Source organism: Dermacentor albipictus, chromosome 1, assembly GCF_038994185.2.
Source record: "Dermacentor albipictus isolate Rhodes 1998 colony chromosome 1, USDA_Dalb.pri_finalv2, whole genome shotgun sequence".
Lineage (NCBI taxonomy): Eukaryota > Metazoa > Arthropoda > Arachnida > Ixodida > Ixodidae > Dermacentor > Dermacentor albipictus.
Genome location: NC_091821.1, coordinates 45,628,327 through 45,648,135, shown reverse-complemented (window position 1 = coordinate 45,648,135; position 19,809 = coordinate 45,628,327). Strand labels below are relative to the sequence as shown.

Sequence of the window (19,809 nt, the reverse complement as noted above, 5' to 3'; positions counted from 1 at the left end):
GAGTTAGAAAATGCGGCCCATGTACCAGGACTCTCCATGTCAATAAATATAAGTGCACTGAGCATAGCCCTCAGTTCTGTAGCTGTATAGGCGTCATGAAATGTAACGTCTCGAATCGCAGTTCTACTCCTCTTGTCGTTATGAACACAGCGCCACTAGAACTACTTGATGTAGTCAATCCTTCAATATAGATGTGTACCCGGATAATGTATTTCTCGTACAACAGGAGTAAGTTTAGTTTTTGTGCAGGCGGTGGTAGAAATACTTTTTCGAGAAGTTCTAGAACTCGGAGGTGTACTTCTGGACACCGCAAACACCATCGAGGAGAGACCGGCCTGGCCGCAGGTGCGCATCCCGATGTAAGCGAGGTACAATATGCGCCGACAGTCGTAATATGTGAGGTGCGGCGTCTTTCGACGATGATTCCGGCAAGGTCATGGGAAGCAGTTCCGGCAGTGTGCTTGATGGGACTACAAACTGCAATGTACTTACGACAACTATGTTGGAAAATTACCATAGACAAAAATTCTGTATTTAATTTTTGTCTATTGCACTTTCGCAGCATATGAACAATAAGCCTCATATCCAACCTCAACAACTAATTGAAACCATGGTTCACTCAAAAACTACGCGTAACGCGTTCCTTGCTTTTCTCGCTATCGCCGCAATGAAAGGACTTTGCTCTTATTGCGTAGATGACGCACAAATATTTCTACCCAGCAGAAGCGATCGTTTACCTTCTAGAAAAGCCGCAGGTTTGTCGGACTCCATGGCTCTGACAGAAAACGTTGTGGACGCCCAGCTGCAACGACACAGGTGCGTATGCAACGCACACACAGTTTTGGTGCTCTTCACGACAGATTATGAGGCAATAATCAATAATGACTGCGTCCGCGTGAGCTAAAATCGAGCGCACGTGGTCCATACATGACATCCTACCGACTGCCTTTGCTGCAATATCCTAATTTCGATGTATAGCTGTGGCGTTTCTGGTAAGATGGGCAATGGGTACTCGCTCGAGTCCTGTGCAAGAGCCTGGAGCGAGCGTGGTGCCACAAAAAGAGCTGAAGATTGCGTTCTGTTGCTGTCTGCCACATACAAGTTCACCAAGCAAGAGAGAGAGAGAAAGGAGAAAGGCAGGCAGACGGGAATGGCGGAGAGGGGTGAGTGAGGGGGAGGTAGAAAGATAAGGAAGTAGAGAAAGACAGAAAGAGGAACAGGGAGCACAGACCAGCAACGGGACTTGAACAAGAATAATACATAGTCATCTTTAAGAACGCTACTTGCTTCATGTTTATCTAAGTACTGAGAGCATACAGAGCAGAAACAACCTCCCCCCCAACCCACACACCTTCAGAAAGGAAAGAGCATCAGATGCGCTGGTGAGATAGAAGAAAGTGCCGCAGTGTCATTTGGCTGATGCGTGGTGCCTTTAATACCGGGCTCACATGCCTGTTACCGCAAGGTTTAAGCGTACTTTATCTTTTCCTCGAGCATATTCTTCATAATTTACACAAGGAAAGAAACACAACGTCAACAGCATATTTTTTTGCAACATTCTGTACTTGTGGGAAATCCTATGAAGGTCAGTCTTTCGTACTTTCATTGGTTTGAGTTCTTGAACCAACTTGTTTGAGTCGATTTATAAGGCCCTGACAAAAGTTGAAAATTAAGCTGCGGCAAGAACCTGCCCATTTAAACGGCCAGCCTGTTCGTTGAAGCTATGTAATCCGAAGTACTCGCATAATATATTCATTGCTAACTGCAAAGAGCCTAAAAGGAAGTTTTGTTTTACGCAAGCGTAGCATGGCGTTATTATGAGGAAAAAAGTCCAGGTGTTTATGGCTTGTATTCCCAACAGACGACCCTTTTGTTGAACACTAATTAAATTAAGTTCTGGGGTTTTACGTGCCGAAATGACTATATGATTATGAGACATGACGCAGTGGGGCCTGCGGATTAATTTTGACAACCTGAAGTTTTAATGCGCACTCAATGCAGGGTACACGGTTGTTCTACAGTGAAGCTGCTTATGGCCAGGTTTCCGTGCATTTTTGTTCTCTATGAACAAAACTTCTCATGATCACTGGCCCATACCCCCGTAAGCATTCTTAAAAATTATGGGGTTTAACGTGCCAAAACCACTTTCTGAGTATGAGGCACGCCGTAGTGGAGGACTCCGGAAATTTCGACCACCTGGGGTTCTTTAACGTGCACCTAAATCTAAGTACACGGGTGTTTTCGCATTTCGCCCCCACCGAAATGCGGTCGCCGTGGTCGGGATTCTATCCCGCGAACTCATGCTCAGCAACCCAACACCATAGCCACTGAGCAACCACGGTGGGTCCTCGTAAGCATTCATGCTCCCGTAAGCAAGCAAAAAAAAAAAATGCAATGGCTCATAGACCCGTAAGGCAGTCTACATGCACTCAGCAAAGTGAAGCGAACAGTGCTTAAATTCTTTCTAATAACACCTACAACATACAGAACAGCATGTAAAAAACTGTTATCATCTATGGCTCATAACCCCGTGAGCAATGGCTCATACCCCCTTAAGTGAGCAAAAAATGCAATGACTTATAGTCCCGTGAGCTTCGTGGATTAACTGAAAAAGGTGAGAGAGAGAAAGGGACCACGCCAGTGGCGTAGCAATGGGGGGGGGAGGCGTGGGTCCCGCGTGCCAGGGGAGGGGGGGGGGGGCTTATGTCTGAACACCCCCCTCTTTCCGCCGGTGTGACTGGGTGTAAATAGTAAAAAATGCTCCACTGACCAGCAGCACGAACTCATGTACCAGATGTGTAGCGCGGCGGAATGGTCGGCTGCAGCTTTATCAACATCCTACGTAATAATTGCAGGAATGTGCGGGCTGAAAAATTTAATTCATCAACTGATCACTCAACTACCTTAGCGGAACGTTTCATGTGTGGTGCGCTCGTGTGTTGTGCTCATGTCCCGAACGTTGTGGACGGTTTAACACCGTCCGCGACGTTCTCCGGACGGTGTTAAACCGATTAGATAGCAGACCATTTTCAGAGACTAAGATTCTCGGACCATGGCCCCACGCGTCGCAGGCTTACAAAGTGACACGGGCACTGCTAGTTTCGTGAAATCGACTGGCCTCAGTGACAGATTATAGACGTAAAGCTATGGACAACCGCACGTATTCACACTGATAGTACCTTCTTCTCTCCCTCTCCATTCTTTTCTTCTCGTAAACTCCCTCCCATGTGTAGTGAAGCAAACCTGACGTGCGTCTGGTTGACCTCCTACCTTTCCTTCTTTCTTTTGTTGCTCCTCCTCCTTCTTCTCCTTCTCCTGTTGTTGTTGTGTAACTTCATGTCACAGATACAGTGTCTTGTTTCAGCTATACGGAGTTTTACAAAATGGGGAATTTTTTGAGGATATCTCCCGATATTCTATTAGAAATTGTCGTTTTTTGCTTGGTGACGCCAGGAATCGACGCGGGTGCTCCGTTTCCAATCGGTGGTACAGCAGCTCGGATAATCACGTTTGCGAAGAAAAAAAAGCAAATAAATAAAGAAAACTCGTAATTCTCATAGCATTGGCGCCCGTACATCAAGCAAGTAGGTGGCATTTTCTGATAGGGTGGGAGATCAGCGTCACTGACACGCTGTTTAATTTTGTGTCGATTCAGGGCTGGCGACAGCCAAAATACTGCACGCCGTAGTATCTACGACGATTTTTGTGAAGTTGTTGTTGGGTAACAAATGAGTGTCGGGCTTCGATTTTGCAAGTGCAATATTGCCTCTAAATTCGCTAATTAAAATTTTACCTGTATTGACAGCGAAGCCTTACAGTCTGACAGCAGATGTGCAAATGTGTTTATCACAAGTTACCAGTGCAGCACCCTGTGTTATTTGGTGCAGAAAAGAAAACAGCCTTTACACCTGCTGCATTAGCGATCTCTGGGAACGAAAGCGAAGTGGGGGAGGCTGTCCAAGGCGCCTGTGATGGCGCTGAAACATCACCCCCCCCCCGCCCTACTCCCCGGAAATATCCTCGTCTTCCTGACTACACCCGGAAGGGGTGGGAGGATGACAGAAGACCTATGGGCCCCGAGTGCCAGACGACCTAGCTACGCCACTGGATCGCGCACCGGCTTCACAGAGCGAGACGGAGGCACGCGTGCGTCACGCGGATGCCTCGCCGGCGACAACCCGTCTCGGCCCGGGATGTCGCGTCGCCGAATCTTCTCCGTCGAGGTGCGCTGGTGACATGGCGTCGCGGCGATGCCCTCTCCCCTCAGGCGATACCGTTTTGCTCTCTCTGCTCCGTCGAGGCGCGCTCATGACGTGGCGTTGCAACCAATGCGAATTTAGGTGGCGTTTCGCTGCTACAGACGCCGGCTTTTTCGCTCAGTGGACCATTTGGCGCTTTCGCATGAAGAAGCGGTACCCAGCAACTAAAAAGGACCGCAGATTTCTGCTTGTCGAAGTGATCATTTAAGAAATGGCAATCTTCCGAAGATATAATTGGAAACGCGTTCAATTAGTTCTCAACGTTCTTCCCAATACAATTTCTTGACATTAATTCCCGAATTTGTTTCTTGTTTCTTGAAGGGCGTTAAACAACCTGTGGTGCTGCGGCACGGAATAATAGAGGCCCTCCAAGTAAAAGAACACGTCACATTCGCTCTTGGTGCAGGCTTCAGGAGTCGCAAACGTGCATCCGAATTCGTAGAGGGATGCCTGAACGAGGGATAGCTGTCACATTCGTCTCTGAAGAAAGTTTATATTTAGTACTAGCCACGAACCTAGCTTCTGAAGCAACTATCCGCAAGTTCAGCAGGCTGGTGCGTCTTGAAGGTGAAAAAAGTACTTCCATGTTAATGTTGTTTTTTCTTCTCCTTTTAGTGCGTGCTTTGTTAACGTATTTTTTTTTCAGCGAATATAAATGCATTTTCGAGGGTTGCTCGAAAAGCCGAATTTTCGAGTCGATTAAAGCACCAATGTACGAGATAAATGACAAAAGGGGCTTCCGAATATCGAATTGAATAGAAAGTATTTCTAATTTCTAAACAAAGTAAAATATAAAGGTTTCGTGCAGTCTGCTTGTCAACAGAAGGCTGATTTGCGTTATTTGGTAGATTTAATTTTATCATAAACTAGACTGGAGCTCAGCGGAGAAGCTTGTAAAAGATCAAATTAAATGTGATTGTACGCGGTGCGCCATGGGAATGACAGAAATTCGACAGAGAAACAGCACGTCCTCAGACCTACGTAGTAGAGCAGTGCTCTTTGAAGGAGCTAGGTCGCATTAGTACAGCATCGGACATCGTTTTAAACAGACTTGTACACCTTACAGAGAAGAACGTAACCGATTACAATTACGTCACTAAAATGTCATTGATTACAGGGATCACTTACTACCTCACGGAAGTAATTGTGCAAGCACTAAAAAGTGATAGATTACTTTGGCGTTACTTTCCACCAAATTTTTATTCACATTGCACAAATATACTGTGAAGAGAATGAGCTGACCTGGCTCTTTCAGTACATCCCCTGCAGCTCTTCTCACGTTGTTTATCATCTCGGATAAGGGCTTCCAAAAATTCTTGGAGGTCATCTTTTCTTATTCCCGTGTGAGAACATCAGCAGCAACATAGAAAACTCGCTCGGTGTTCGCGCTGGAGGGAAAGCCGATGTCGTAACATACTAACACGGGATGAAAAAAATTGACTCGCCATCCCAACCCTGCGAAAGGCGATAGCCAGCGAAGCTGTTAGAAAATCACTAAAATGCCGACGAAGGAGATATAAAAAGTTTTATTATACTGCCTAGTTTTAGCACGACACCATTGTTGAGCATTACGATTTCGAACTCTTCGACGCCCATCGTATTCACGCTGCTCTTCGGAAGTCTTAACTTTGCGTGGTCTACCCATAGCGGTCTCGCAATGAACTGAACGAGTTGCTAGGCAGGTTTCCCTTTTATATATGAAGTTTGGGACGTCACTCACTGATTCGTATGCTGCTGTTGCCCCTTTCCCACTGGAATAGCCTATGCAACCGTAATGTTTACCGGGAAACACACGCGGGGAGAAGGAACGTGCCTCGCATTGTTCACAGGCACCTTGTCATCCATCATGTGGTTTTGACGCTTGTTTTGTGCTTTTCTGTATTGAAATTATTACTGAGCTGTGTGTTGTATGCCTGATTCCAAAGGAGATATGGACTTCCTTTCGTTAGAACTTTTTTTTCTTCTTTTACTGAAAATTCACAGAAAATGGCGGACACGGAAAATTCCGACCAACTAGAGGCGAACAGCTTCGCTATAAAAAAAAAAGGGGGGAAGGGGGGCATTACAAAACAAAAAGATCGTGAACTGCTCTATTACAATGGGAAAATCGAAGCCTAAGCTCACTGAACCTGGCTGTCCTGAACATGGTCGCTTAAAAACTCGAAGGCGTCACAAGGCGCAGAATGCAGTACTGACAATGCAGGCCACACGTCCTGCCGCTAAGGTGAGGAAACAAATCCTCAGCGCCAGGAGTGCATGTCTAACGTGCGCATACGCGAGGCTGCTACACGGCATGACTGCGAGCGTTCTACGGTCGCTCTCGGCAAATTCAAGCTCAAAGCTGCGCCGCCTGTCGCAGCTTTTTAGAGCGCAGCTCTTTGGCGTCCGTTCCTGGGTTTCGCGTCGTCGTCGGCGTTGTCGTCGGCCTCGTAACCAGCTCCGCCCCCATTTCATCCCCCCAGCGCTAGCAGCGACCGACTGATACCGCTGGATGCCGCTGACGCCGCTAGAGAGTCAAGATAACGTGACTGCATAGAACACCGTCGCCGCCATGCAGAAAGAGGAGGAAAGGGTCCCCCCCCCCCTGTTTTTGTGTGGCGGATAGGGTGCTTTTCAGTTGCCGACGCGCCGGTTATTTCACGTAGGCCCCGGCACGTCGACGAATACGTGACCACCTTCCCACGGCTAGACCTGGTTCTTAGCGCTGCGGAAGCGAGGGTATCATATTGTTTGTGTCGGCATCGGCGGCGTTGTCCCTGAAACCAACTCCGCAGCTGGGGTTGACTCACTATCGGCGTCAGCGGCATCAGTCAGTCGCTGCTATCTCTTCCCTCCTCCCTTTATCGTGTTGTCCGCTTGCTGCGCGCGCTTCTGCCCCCATCGTTTGCCGCTGGGTGTACACGCCGCCCCCCTCCCCCCTCTTCCTGCGAGTCTCCACTCGTCGTGCACTTCCTGCAACTCGCATTAACCGTCCATCGATCCACACCGATGTTAGTAGTGGGGGACTTTAATGTTGACATAAAGACAAACAGCAATTTCCTAACACTTATGCGGGAGAACATCCTGTTCCTCTCGCTCGTAACGCGTCCCACGGCTGTGACAACCTCGCGAGGCACTTGTATAGATCTCGTCTTTGAGAATCAAGCATTGGTGTACCAAGTCGAACATATATCAGTCTATTTCTCCGACCACAAAGCTTCCTTCATGACTGTCAAGAACTGTTAGTGGAGTCTTTGTTAAAGGAATACGTGTGAAAAATAAAAAAAAAATCTGTGATAGCGCATACATGTGTTGCTCGATTTCTTTGCCTCAATCTATCGAAAAGGTGAAACAGCTTATTTGCTGCGCTCAAATTTCGCATTAGGAAGTAACGTAATCGTCGGTCATTTTTTTCATCAATAAAGTGACTAGTTACAAGTAATTGGTTACTGAAAAATGCAATTGAATAACGTTTAGCTTTACCCCGTGAAAACGTGATCGAGTAATTACACTTCTACAAAAAATTTAATCTATTACAAGTAATTATTGACACGTAATTCGTTACGTACGAGTGTGGTTTTGAAGAAATCCAAACCTGGTGGCAGTGGTCGAATTGAAAAGCGCTTCGCTTAAATTATGACTGCAAATTCTTAGGGATCCGAAGGTGAAACATGCTTATTTAACAAGTGAAAACAATTGCGCTTAACTGATCTACTCCACCCGTTCACTCAGGAACAGGCTCCTTTGCGCAGCGACCGCTATTCTTATGCAGCAGAGTAATTCGGAAGGGTATGAACTGCTTCGGTGTCCCTTAATATTCGACTGGAACGAATATTCTAAAACCTCGAATAAGAAATCCCCGAACTGAATACAAACTGAATAGCATCGATTATTCAAATCGCATTCGAAATATGGTTCATCACGCGCTCCTATGGCATTAACTCAAGCCACTTCATTGCATCCTTTTTTTCTGCTTCTTAAGTGCTCCCGAAATTCTTGTCAATTGGCTTTCTAACCTTTTCACAAAACGACTTTTGCATCATGGACAAAGACACTCTTTTTGGTTGCTTGTACTTACTAGAGATAAGCCGTTGCTGTTGAGTAAGGCCGCCTCTTTCCTAATCCCCGGTTTAGCTTTGCTGCATTGCACTCACATTACGACTCAAGCAGTCTACCATGCCCCTTGTGGATTTACCATGGTCGTATTCCTTTGTTCATACGAACAGTCTCGGAAGTTAGGAAATTGATACATATGCAAGAAATACCCTCGCAAAAGGGGCCCGCTTTGACATATATCTGTTGGCGCGCTTGCGGCTTCTTCTCGAGGCTTTGGTTCCGCGGCGTGCCCAAGCCGAAGCGCGCTTCTCAACAGTGCCTATATACATGCCCCATTCCACCTCTTCAGGATTCTGCCTCCAATTACTTCTGTGCTCTTTCTGTTTGGCTTCCGCCTGTTACTTCACGCACGCGACATAAGACGTCCTTGGAACGTCAGTGTGTGTTTCACAAACACCAATGAGTTATCCCAGTTGAGGCATTTATCATGATCGTTTCCGTTAATAGTCTGCCCGTAACCCACTCCCTAAAGTTCGCATTCTGCAATGTTCGAGATGCTGAGTTCAGAATAAATTAATTTCCTCCATTAGGCAGAATGAGCCACTGTTGGCGTACTTTTGAACACTGTCTGATCAACCGATGGTACGCGTTAACCAATGCAGAATTTCGTATAAGACTCGATATCTGTAGACGGCTGCTGAGGGTGCATCAAATACAAGCTTCCTCACTAGTTTCCCTACAACTACTGCCAAATGCTAGAAATCATCATGATTTCTTTTCGATAAGTCATCTCTTGTAATGGTCGCCTATAGAAATATCTGGGTCCTTAGGTTTGGCTACATGTATGTATTAAAACCATCATCGTATAGCGGCTATCCCTGTATCATAATTCACCAGAATATGAGTAAAAGATGAAAGCACGTAAAAGTGAAAACGAACACGTAAGTCTTAGCCGCGTATAGGCCATTCGAAATTTACAGTTGCCTACCGCCTCTATTATTATACCCTGCGTTCGTATTTTAACCAATGCTATTCTATTCACTAGATGCTCTTTCATCGAAATTATTGTGCACTTAGGCGACTTTTTTTAATTCTCTCGCTTTCCGTGTTGCGTTCAGCCGCACATTTAGAATCAATACTTATTGTGCAAACGACTTTATTTTCTTATTTACCCTCTCGTTCCAGTTGAATGTAACCTTCAGTCGGTATCTGCAGGAACATAGAAGGAGGGACACCTGCAGGAATGAAGGTAGGGGTCTCCTGCTTTTTGACGTGTTCTCGTGGCAGGCAACCAGCGCGTCAATTAAATAAGAAGGGCGCTCATCATCTTGACAAAGTGTCGCCACAGCTCGCTGCTCACGGACCGCTCGGCCACATGAATTCGGCTCTGGCATTTCTTGGCAGCGTTGAAGAACTCCAGGAAGTACTTGTACTGCGAAAAGGTGAACCATGAAGCGAATCGACACGGCTCTATGAAGTGTAGCGCCACAAACACACACAGAAGAAAAAAAGGGCCTCGCAGCTGCCTACATCACAGGCGAAGGTATATTCCAAAGCAATATTGTTCTTCGATTAACAGATAACAGCTTGTGTTGTGTGTGTTACCGCGACAGCGTTAAGGAGCTCGTGTCGCATAAAAGCCGGTGTCGTCGGCGGCGTTGGTTATGAGCTAAAAATCCCGGAAGGCAATTCATATATAAAAACAACTTGCAAGATCGGCTGGGTGGGAATCGAACCAGGGTCTCCGGAGTGTGAGACAGAGACGCTACCACTGAGCCATGAGTTCGATAGTTCGAACGGGACAAAAGTACCTCTAGTGAATGCGGTGTTGCCTTGGAAATGTGCCGTAGAAAGTTATACTGCAGTGTATATAGGTAATTATGAGCACGTAAATTACAGAAGCTACAGTTACACGAGTAGCGAAGTACGCTTCCACTACATTTCTTCTGCGCACACGCAGAGCCATCTTGCGGCAAACACAGAAGACCCCCTCCTCGCAATGTACGGTGCTGCCCCGACACGTGGCGCGCCACTCGCCCCATAATCGCGTCCGCCTTCATGGCGTGTCGTGGCCCGGCTGTCTGTGCCGATCACGACGTTTGGCTCGCGTAGATCGTTTTGAGTGGGCGGTGCGAACGGGGTGCGATAACGCTATCGCGTTCCACTCTTGAAGGCGAAGCTTAAGCGCCCTCCAATTTTTTGTGTGTGCATGTGAGGGGAGGAGGTATGTGTGTTAACAGAACGACATAAATCACTAAATCAAGGAGCGTCGTTGACCTGCACAAATGTGCTAATTCGGGCTAGTTGATCATGCTAATTTGGCACCTGTGTAGTGTTCCCGTAGACCTTTTGTCTACTCTATTTGTTGAGTATGCCGTTCACTTAACTGTTTGTTTACTGACACCACTTACGTGAAGAACCAATAATCAGTTTCCACTGACACAATCACATAAACTTGATTTACCATATGTCTGTGAGCGTTCTCATTTTTTTTTCTTTTTGAATGGCTATAGCGTCTAGTACAGGGAATAAAGCTCCACATGAAGCTGTGTGGTCCTTTAATATTTATTGGTCAGAAGTCATCAAGTAACCGTAATCAGGGGAAGAGAATGCACAGGATACATGAAATGTGCGTACAATACTAAAATCTATACGTGCGATGATGGTGCAGTAAATTGTTTTTCAATTTCGCAGTCGCTGAACAAACCAATTGCCCCGCTGATTCCATGAAACCTCGGCATGAAAACGCGACTTCTATATCATGAACATGGAGTCGCCATGATCATTGTTTCGTTAAGATATGTGGTTCACATATAGCTGTGAGCTCACCAGGATAGCAGCAGTTATTAGGTTCTGCAATGCTTGCGCCCTGTATTTCGGGTGAATTTCATGACCACTTGCAAGCGTGCTTCACAAATTAAAGTTCCGGCGATATAAGTAAGAAAACTGATCCAAATACTGACAATCGTTGAAAGATGTTGGCTGGAGCCCTACTACTTTACTTTGATGAAATGTTTCGCCGTGCTTATGTAAATAGCTTATATAACTGAGAGTTAATAAAGAAAGAGAACACAGCTTACCGGCATGCTCTTAAAGGCTTGTCCTTTCTGAAACAGAAAGTGTCAGTGATTGCAATTATAATAAATAGATTATGAAATAAGCATTTTTATTACGAATATAAGCGATTGTATATACTGTATTTATGATATACGCCTGAAAGACGAGAAAGTATCTTGAAGGTTTCGTGGAATGTTGTACATTGATTCAATATGTAACCAACCAATCAACGATTTGACCCATAGTCAAATCGTTGTAACTTGGCTGGAGTTTAAACGAGAGATCTCACCATTGATTCCAAACTAATTATTAGTAAGGCAAGCAACAATATGTTCTCCTAATCGGTCACTGCTTCAATAAAAGAATGCACAAATCACAATTTCTCTCGACCTGCCACACCAGAGCAAGTCCGACGTTTAAATATCGGCCTAATTTAATACAAATGTGGTAATTGAACCTCAACGCAGTATTTATCGGCAAGAATATTTCTATCAATATTTCTGAGCCATTCCAAGTGGCCTGCAACGCTCTTTTCCGAGGAATTGCTATAATGGCAAAAAGTTGACGGCACATTCATTGCGTTCTCATTGGGTGCTCGTTTATGTTTTGGCGCAGCTGAAAATAATGTCGCATTATGCGTGAAATAATATTTAAAACGGCATGGTAATATCCACCAAAGCGCGGCGGCACTTTGCTGATATAAATGCCACAAGTTAAGCGTTGCTTGTGTGTGCCTTCTTAAGAAAGAACAATACATCGCCGTAACAGTGCTAAACGACTAGGTATCTGAAATTTAAAAAAAATCGCGAGCTTTGTTTCAGCAGACCGCAAATACAGGACGCTCTAGGATGGACAGAAGAGACGAAGACACCCTGGGAGCTGTAGTCTGCCATTGCTTAATACTGCCGTACAATGGACTTGTCGACCAACCCAACAATTTTTATTTTTTCGTTCTTTTCCGTCAATTATTTCCTTATATTAGAGCACAACTTTTAATTCGAATTTAAAGGAAGGCCATGTGATATGTCTGATTCAGGAGAGTCGAAATCCGGGCCACTTGGTACATCATTTACAGGAAAAGTCATCAACAAAGATGAAGGACAAAAGAAGGGATTGCATATTCACAATGACTGGTATGGTATGAATGTCTATCATAACCAACAAGTCTCTTCTTACTTACTATTTATTTAGGAATTCTGCGCCCGATCTCATAGTAGATCACAGCAGGAAAGTGGCTGCAGCAAGTGCTTCTACATATTAGTTTCCAATGCAATGCCAACATAAAATACTAGCATAAAAACGGCATATGGTTTCTATACAAGCTACATGTGTCATTTAATGACAGAACTAACTAGGGTATGTACAATCTGGTAGCGAAACGACTTCAGCAATACCGATGATTGGACGAGTGGCCAGGTAAAGGCTTTGCTCTGTTCCTTTTTTCTATTTCTCTTTCGCTGCAGTTTAATTTGGTGTAGTGTACATGATCAAGCGCGTGCGTAGGACAATAGCGGTATGAAAAAAAGAAGACTGGTATGTTTAGAATACTACAGAATACTGTTGTGCAACGTTTATACATAATAGACCTGCGGCGGCGTCGAAGTGGCAATGAGTTCTTCTGCCGAGCACAAGGTCGTGCAGCGATTCCCAGTCGCGGCAGCCACATTTTGATGAAGGCGAAATGCGAAAACGCTTGTGTATTTATCATTAGGTGCACGTTAAAAAACGCCACGTGGCGGAAATCAATCAAGATAGATCCATTACGGCGTTCTTTGTGCACTTTCGGGACGTTAAAAAGCCCAATTGCAATTAAATACAGGACGTAATCCTTATGGCAATGGAAGCGATAACAAAATATAGAACATGTAATTTAGGGGTAGGAGCTCTATAACTTCTGACTTGTGGGTCGCTTAGGCACGAGCCGCGCTTGAGTAGCGCTATTCATGACAGTTAATTTGAGTAGTTCGTAGCGAAGAGATTTTACCGGTGGTTTCAGACATGTTTCTTGCAAATTTTTTTTAAGAAGAGGAACTAATGTGTAACGTTCGACTATCCGCATGAGCAGGTTTCTTTAACGCGATAGCGTTAAGGTCGCTGTGTCGCAAAAAATTCAGTGTCGCCGTACGCCGCCAGCGTCGTTGTCAATGAGAAAAAAATAATAGTTGGACAACCGAACCTATCAACTTTATAACTCTGTAACTCAAGAATGAAAAACGACAAATTCTGTAAACTGCATTTATTAGTATACATCTAAAGCGCAATAGCATGGTATATCAAACACCCATGTAGTATAATCACTAATTTGTGAATAGGCCTTTTGCAAAACCCTAGTATATTAACAATAGTTGTTGCTGGGCTAGTTGGTTGATGCTAATAAATGAATACTGGCGTGCGCAGTTTCAAGACGGGACAAGAGAAAGACACCACGCTTGTCCGGTGCGTCACTGTCTTTCTCTTGTCCCGTCTTGAACCTGCGCTTACCAGTATTCATTTATTACCGCTGTATACATTGCAACAAATTTACGTAATCTGTAAATTAATACACCAGACTCTTTCCCTTTAGATGCTCAAACGGATGCCGTTTGCGTAATTGCGATGTCGGCTTTTTCGTGGAGAGTGGCGGATTTGTAGCTTTTATGCATCTTTTTTATTTAGATTATGAATTTTCGCTCGCAGCAGTAACTACAATTTAACTTTCCCCTCTCAAATGCAACAAACCTCTTTAAAACCGGCCCAGGGGTTATACCACAAAACTTATTTATGCGGCTGCTCGTATTTAAATAGGTGGCATCGGAGTTGGGCCCGAGCTAAAGCTTCCACTTAACGTCCTAAGTCGAACAACGGAGAATGAGAGACGCCGTGAGGTCTTCGAAATATTTCCGACCACATCGGGTTCCTACAGTACGCTCAATGTACTCGTATCCGGTACACTAGCGTTTTCCTCACCCCCCCCCCCCCCCCATCTCCCCTACTTTCATCGCAATGCGGCTTTTATTGCAGTGCGCCATGTATACCGTGTGTGCCAGCTAACGTTAGCCAAAGTGTTTAATGAAAATAATTAATTTAAAAAAACATGGCGCAATATACAATTATAAGATCTACGGTATTCAGTCGTCAGCATTCTGACAACCGAACATCTTAGGTTCTAAAATCAAATCTTGCACTGTAGTTTGTAATAATCTTTTTTTTTTTCGTTGAACAGCTTGGCTAACGTGAACTGGGGCACCCTGCATACCGAGCCAGCGCCGATGGGCGGACGTCGATACGCAACTTTCAAGACGTCAATATCAAACACAGCATTTATGAACATTAGGGTTTTGTATATTTATTTTATTTGACGATAGTGCCCGATCTTTTTTGGAAGCCCAGGCAGGAGTGGGACCAGCATTAGATAATTTCAAACTCTTTTCCCTCAAGAGAACAAAGAAAAAGCATAATAAGCAAGCCAAACATCTAATACACAAGCCATTACAAAGAAATACGATGACGCCATCCCATTTGCTGCCAGTAGGAAAGGCATAAAAATGGAAACATCAGAATATGCAACAGAAGCAAAAAATAAACAATGAACGCATGACATTACAGGTACGCCTGCGCTGCAGATTAGCAGGAACTGGGAGTTGTTGAATTGACCACGCTTTGCTGAAGGGCGTTCCATTCGCATATTGGTTTGGTCAGGAACGACGAAAGATATGCGTTTGCTCTATAGTATGCGGCAATAATATTGCTAATTGTGCTTAGCTCTGGTCTGTCCCAATTCATTAAATTGCATGTAGTTATCAAGTCTCATTTTTATGTGATGGTTATGTGATGTTATACGTTGTTTGTAGACGGTGCAGTTTGCGGCGAGGTTCTAGTGTCTGGAGCCCAGATCGCGATCTCATACCGGTTACTGAAAGGTGCCAATTATAAGCATTGTAAATAAATCCAAGCTTTTTTTTTGATAATGTCTATGCCGTCCTTTGTGTGTGGGTTCCAGACAGTAGCTGTTACTCGAGCATTGTCCTAATGACTGTTTTATACGCCGTGAATTTGGTAGCACCAGTGCAGGTTTTTAAGCGGTGTTTTAACAATCATAACTCTTTTATTGTTGCTGAGGAAACGTACCGAACATAGCTCATCTTAGAATCAGTCGTTATTCCGAGTTATGTGAACTCCTCCACTTGTTTTGGATGTGTATTCTTTATCTTGTGCGTGCGAACTAGCGGATTACTTTGCGCGTGATAACTATGTGTGCGCATTTCGCGATGTTTAAGGTCATATGCCACTGGAGACAATAGTTGTGTATTGTTATAAAAACGTCGTTTAAACTTCATTAGTCATCCTCAAATTGAATGTGGGAATAAAGAATACAGTCACTCACCAAAAAAAAAAGAAGCGATACTGCACGAAAAATTTGCAAACCCGGTTGTTCAGGCAAATAAGAAAAAGCGCCCGTATGACCGAGCCCTGAGGAACCCCCGAAAGTACTGAGGCGAGCGATCAATTCGAAGGGCCTATGCTGAAAAATTGTTTTCGATGCGTCAAGCACGAATCATGTCAGCGAAAAGTTTTTTCGCTGCGTAGATGTTTTTTAGCTGGATCATCATTTTTTGTATGAAATTCAATCGCAGGCTTTCTCAAAATCTAAGAAAAAGCATATCTGCCTGCCCACCTCGGTCCAGGATTGCCAGTATTTCGTTACTCATGAGAAATAACTGCGTAGGGGTCAAAAAGTCGCGTCCTAATCCGTGCTGACTTTCATTAAAGAAGTCATTGTTTTTTTTTAAAGAAAGATGCTTAAATGCTTAAAAACAAAGTGTTCCATTACCTTACAAGAGGTGCATAGCAGAAAGATAGGTCTGTAATTTTCTACATTATGCTTTTCTCACTTTCTGTGAACTGGGACTACTTTGGCGACTTTCCAATCATTAGGTAGATCCGCTTCGTTTAAGCTTGTGGTAAATATTATGAACAGGTATTTCGCGGACCATTCGGCAAACCGATTAAGAAAAGCATTAGGTATGTCGTTAGGAGCTGCAGATTATTTAGAATCTAAGTTTCGGAGGGGCGAAAAGATGCCTTCCTCAGTTACGAATAGTTCTGGAAGCTCGAAACAAATACAGCGTCCTCGGTTTGCTTTCGTAAAAGTACCGATGCCAAAAACGTGTTAAATATTTCCACAGTGCACTGAGGTCGTTAACGTTGACGTCATTCAACATTATCTTGTCAACAAGGTTGTTCCGCTTCGTTATATACATCAAAAACTTTCTTGGGTAGATTTTTTTTATAAAGTTGTACATGCTTACATTAAAAAAGTGGTGGTTACATGATTTCAACTCGGTTCTATAGATTATGCTTGGAGTGACGCTAGAACTGAGCCAACTTACGAAGTCATTGTGGTTCTTGCGGCACCATGCTTGGACGAAGCACACGTCATCCGGGCAGCGCATCCTGACCAGGAACTTGTGCAGCAGAGTTCGAAACTTTGGCGAGGTAAAAAAAAAAATGATGCAATAATTCACTGTTCTTGCTCCGCAAAAAAAATTACAATTTGGGGAAATTTAATAGAACTTTCTTTTCCCATTACTTACACGACGCCAACTAATGCTCCATGTATGCTACCTAGACGTTCGTATACATATAAATCATCATCGGGCAACGAATCAAGTGATTTCCTGACATATATTTCAGCACCATGGAGCATGGTATGGCGTATGAGGGCTTCATAAGGGTTTGAGGGTTTGTTGTAGAATACGGTGCGGACCATAGGATACAGAAATTTGCAAGGGAATGTCATTTTTTTTCGGCGTATTTTAATATAACTAGGGTTGCGGGTGTATTCTTTTCTACCAGCTGAGCGCGCTCATAGATAGGACTGTCCTTATGTAAACGGAAACAATTAGAAATAATTCAAAACAAGAAAGTCACAAACGTCGCACTTCGCCTCGACCCACGGGGTACAAACCGAGGGGGAAACTGAGACGCGCTTCCAAAAGGCTATGGACATTTAGTCCTTGCAAGTAAAACAAACGAAAGTGGCGCTGTGAGACCCTACACACTCTGTGTGATCCCATTGGCCTCACGTATCAATACAGATCGACAGAGGTCGTCTTCGTCCAGGTCCAAATGCAGACAAAACACTACCAGCCACTTCTTGCCTGTGATACCTCCTCCTACTTTTGATTTTCACCAGTGCTGCATTTTGTCTTTCTGACAGCTTCGTGGTCCATTTCCTTCTGTTTTTGAATCAGTATCCGCCTTGATTGTTAAACCTTTTCATTTTCGGCCTTTTCTTGTGTGATGAAGATGTCTGAACGGAACATTGTTCCAATAATTTTGGCCTCTGGCCTATACTTGGAGTAATCATAGCGGCTGGGCGAATTTTGGAAATCTTGCCGAAGTTCCAGGCAGGCTTTCGTTGCTGGTGGCGGAAGCATATTGAGTGTCACAAAAAGTGTGCTTCCTCCCTTCTTATATCATTAGATTCTGCGGCAAATTCTTTGAATGTAGCACGAGTTGAACGCTGCCACTCCAGCACTCTTGTCATCGGTTTGTTGTCTTTATTTTGTACGATGTCGGTCCTTGGCTAACAAATATATTGTGATTGCTTTACAAGCAAGCATCTTAATCATGCGTACTTATTTTACATCACTTAAAGCCACGCTATCAGGTTTTGTCCCGCTCCTGAAAGTTCCTATTCTATATTGGCTATTAGCCCTCCAAGATTGGTGAAGCATTCAGGTGCACTGATTTTAGAAAAGTAATAAGAGAACGCGTAATTTTCTGGGTTGAGCGAGGCGAAGAACCCAAAACATTTCTCTGTGAAAGGTCGACGGTAACATACCCAGGAAAGTGTAAAATGCGTAAGTGAAATGAAGCGTTATTTTTTCATCTTACAGAAACAGTCGTCTTCAACCGAATGCACCTCATGGTGGAGGCAATTTCTGGCACACGCTTTCCTGCATACAAAAATTCCAATGTCAGCGTGAAACAACAATGGGCCGAAGCAATGCTTCAAGATGTTCGCCCCAATCCCATGATAACTTAGTGTGCGATCTTGTACTTGTTCGTAAAGCGAACCGTGCGCTTGGCCTGGCGTGATGGCGATTTTGCAGACGAAAGCGCACTTCTGAACAATCACGCGAGGGCACGTGAACGGCTCATTTTGTGAACCATTATGAGATCGCACCCTTAGTCTCCTCTCACAGTGGTGCATGAAAAAAAAGGAAGCATTTCACAAGCGCACACTGGAGTGCTAGACGGTGTGATATTATAAAGTTGAAAGGGGGCAAACCAATCACGCAAAACGAGACAGAGTGAAAGTGAGTCATGACTGCAACTTTCTTGTCTTATCCGGCACCCCCCACTTGTACAATCTCGTCTTAATGCTACGCTTACCGATCAGTACAATTACTATAGCGGTATAGGAGTGCTATAAAATAATATCGCCTTTACAAGAGTCGGTGCTTTAGGGATCGTTCGCCTAAAGCGGCGCCTTGGCTATAAACTTCACTTGATACAAATGAAGACAATGCTCAATTTCGGTTGATAATTCACGTCGCACAACTGCTTGCGAGACAGTCTATGGAAGCAATGTCCTCAGTAAAAATGCGCATTAGTTCGCCTAACCATCTGAACGTCAAGTTACCAAACATGCATAGTTTTTTACCGCATTACCGGGCACTTTGATTGCGCACCACTCTAGAGTGAACTATGTAGAACTACATCTCTACCAAGATCCGCAACTGGCAATGCATTTGCTTGAGCTTAGTGAGGTCGTCTGAACTCCCGCAGCAGTTTTAAAACTATAGCAAGAGTGGAAGTAAAATGCACTTACGGCATAAATCAAGCGGATCGGACGAAACAACGAGCGCCGCTGCTGACGCGAAAAGCAATACAACGAGGACTGTATTCATTTTCGCGCAAATTTGGAACTGCGGTTGTTGATTGTCAGTGGCGCTGGTTCACACTAAATGTGAATTAGCCCCCGTGGTAGCTAGACCCAAAACCGAGGCGCCAGTTTGGCTGCCGATTTGCCGAAGTGCGTCGTCAACAGGAACATGGACGAGCGAATCGCCAAGCCCGAACCCATTCCGCTGACTGTAAATGCGCTGAGGAGGTAGGGCTGTCAGCTGTCACGCGCCTGCAACCCGGCTTTTTTGAGCAGAAAGCGGTACCTTCGCGTTTGCCGATAAGGGCAAGGACGCCCTCGGGCTGTTTATGTCGCTCAGGCCAGTGACCTCAGCATGACTACCCTAGTTTCAGGGTTAGCAATACAACTGTCGACAAATTGTCTCCATGCTTGTGGACTTTTTGCGCGTCAGTATTTGTTTCAATCACTTCGTTGGTTGACGCCAGTTCATCTGCGATACCACACCTGGCATCCTGCGAATGTTAAAATTCGTCAAATGCCGCGGACACAACAGCTAAAGTCCGGGAGGGGGGTAAATCAACCACATGTTTTGAAGCTCGTCCC

General features: G+C 44.6%; 2 protein-coding genes across 2 annotated transcripts in view; one reads left to right on the top strand and one right to left on the bottom strand.

The window, feature by feature from the left end:
• LOC135906084 (sulfotransferase 1B1-like) overlaps positions 1–19,809 on the top strand; it is a 456,107-nt gene that overhangs the window by 134,006 nt on the left and 302,292 nt on the right. Inside the window, exon 7 of the mRNA XM_070532861.1 lies at positions 9,480–9,543. The gene's annotated coding sequence lies outside the window, so the exon portion shown is untranslated. The remainder of the gene's footprint in view (positions 1–9,479; positions 9,544–19,809) is intronic.
• Positions 9,445–19,353, bottom strand: LOC135905362 (antimicrobial peptide microplusin-like). Its single transcript, XM_065436392.2, has 5 exons — positions 19,171–19,353; positions 18,231–18,292; positions 16,721–16,816; positions 11,375–11,401; positions 9,445–9,726 (listed from the first exon to the last, which is right to left on the bottom strand). Exons 1-5 carry the CDS (start codon positions 19,247–19,249, stop codon positions 9,598–9,600), a joined length of 393 nt encoding a protein of 130 aa, XP_065292464.1. The 5' UTR covers positions 19,250–19,353; the 3' UTR covers positions 9,445–9,597.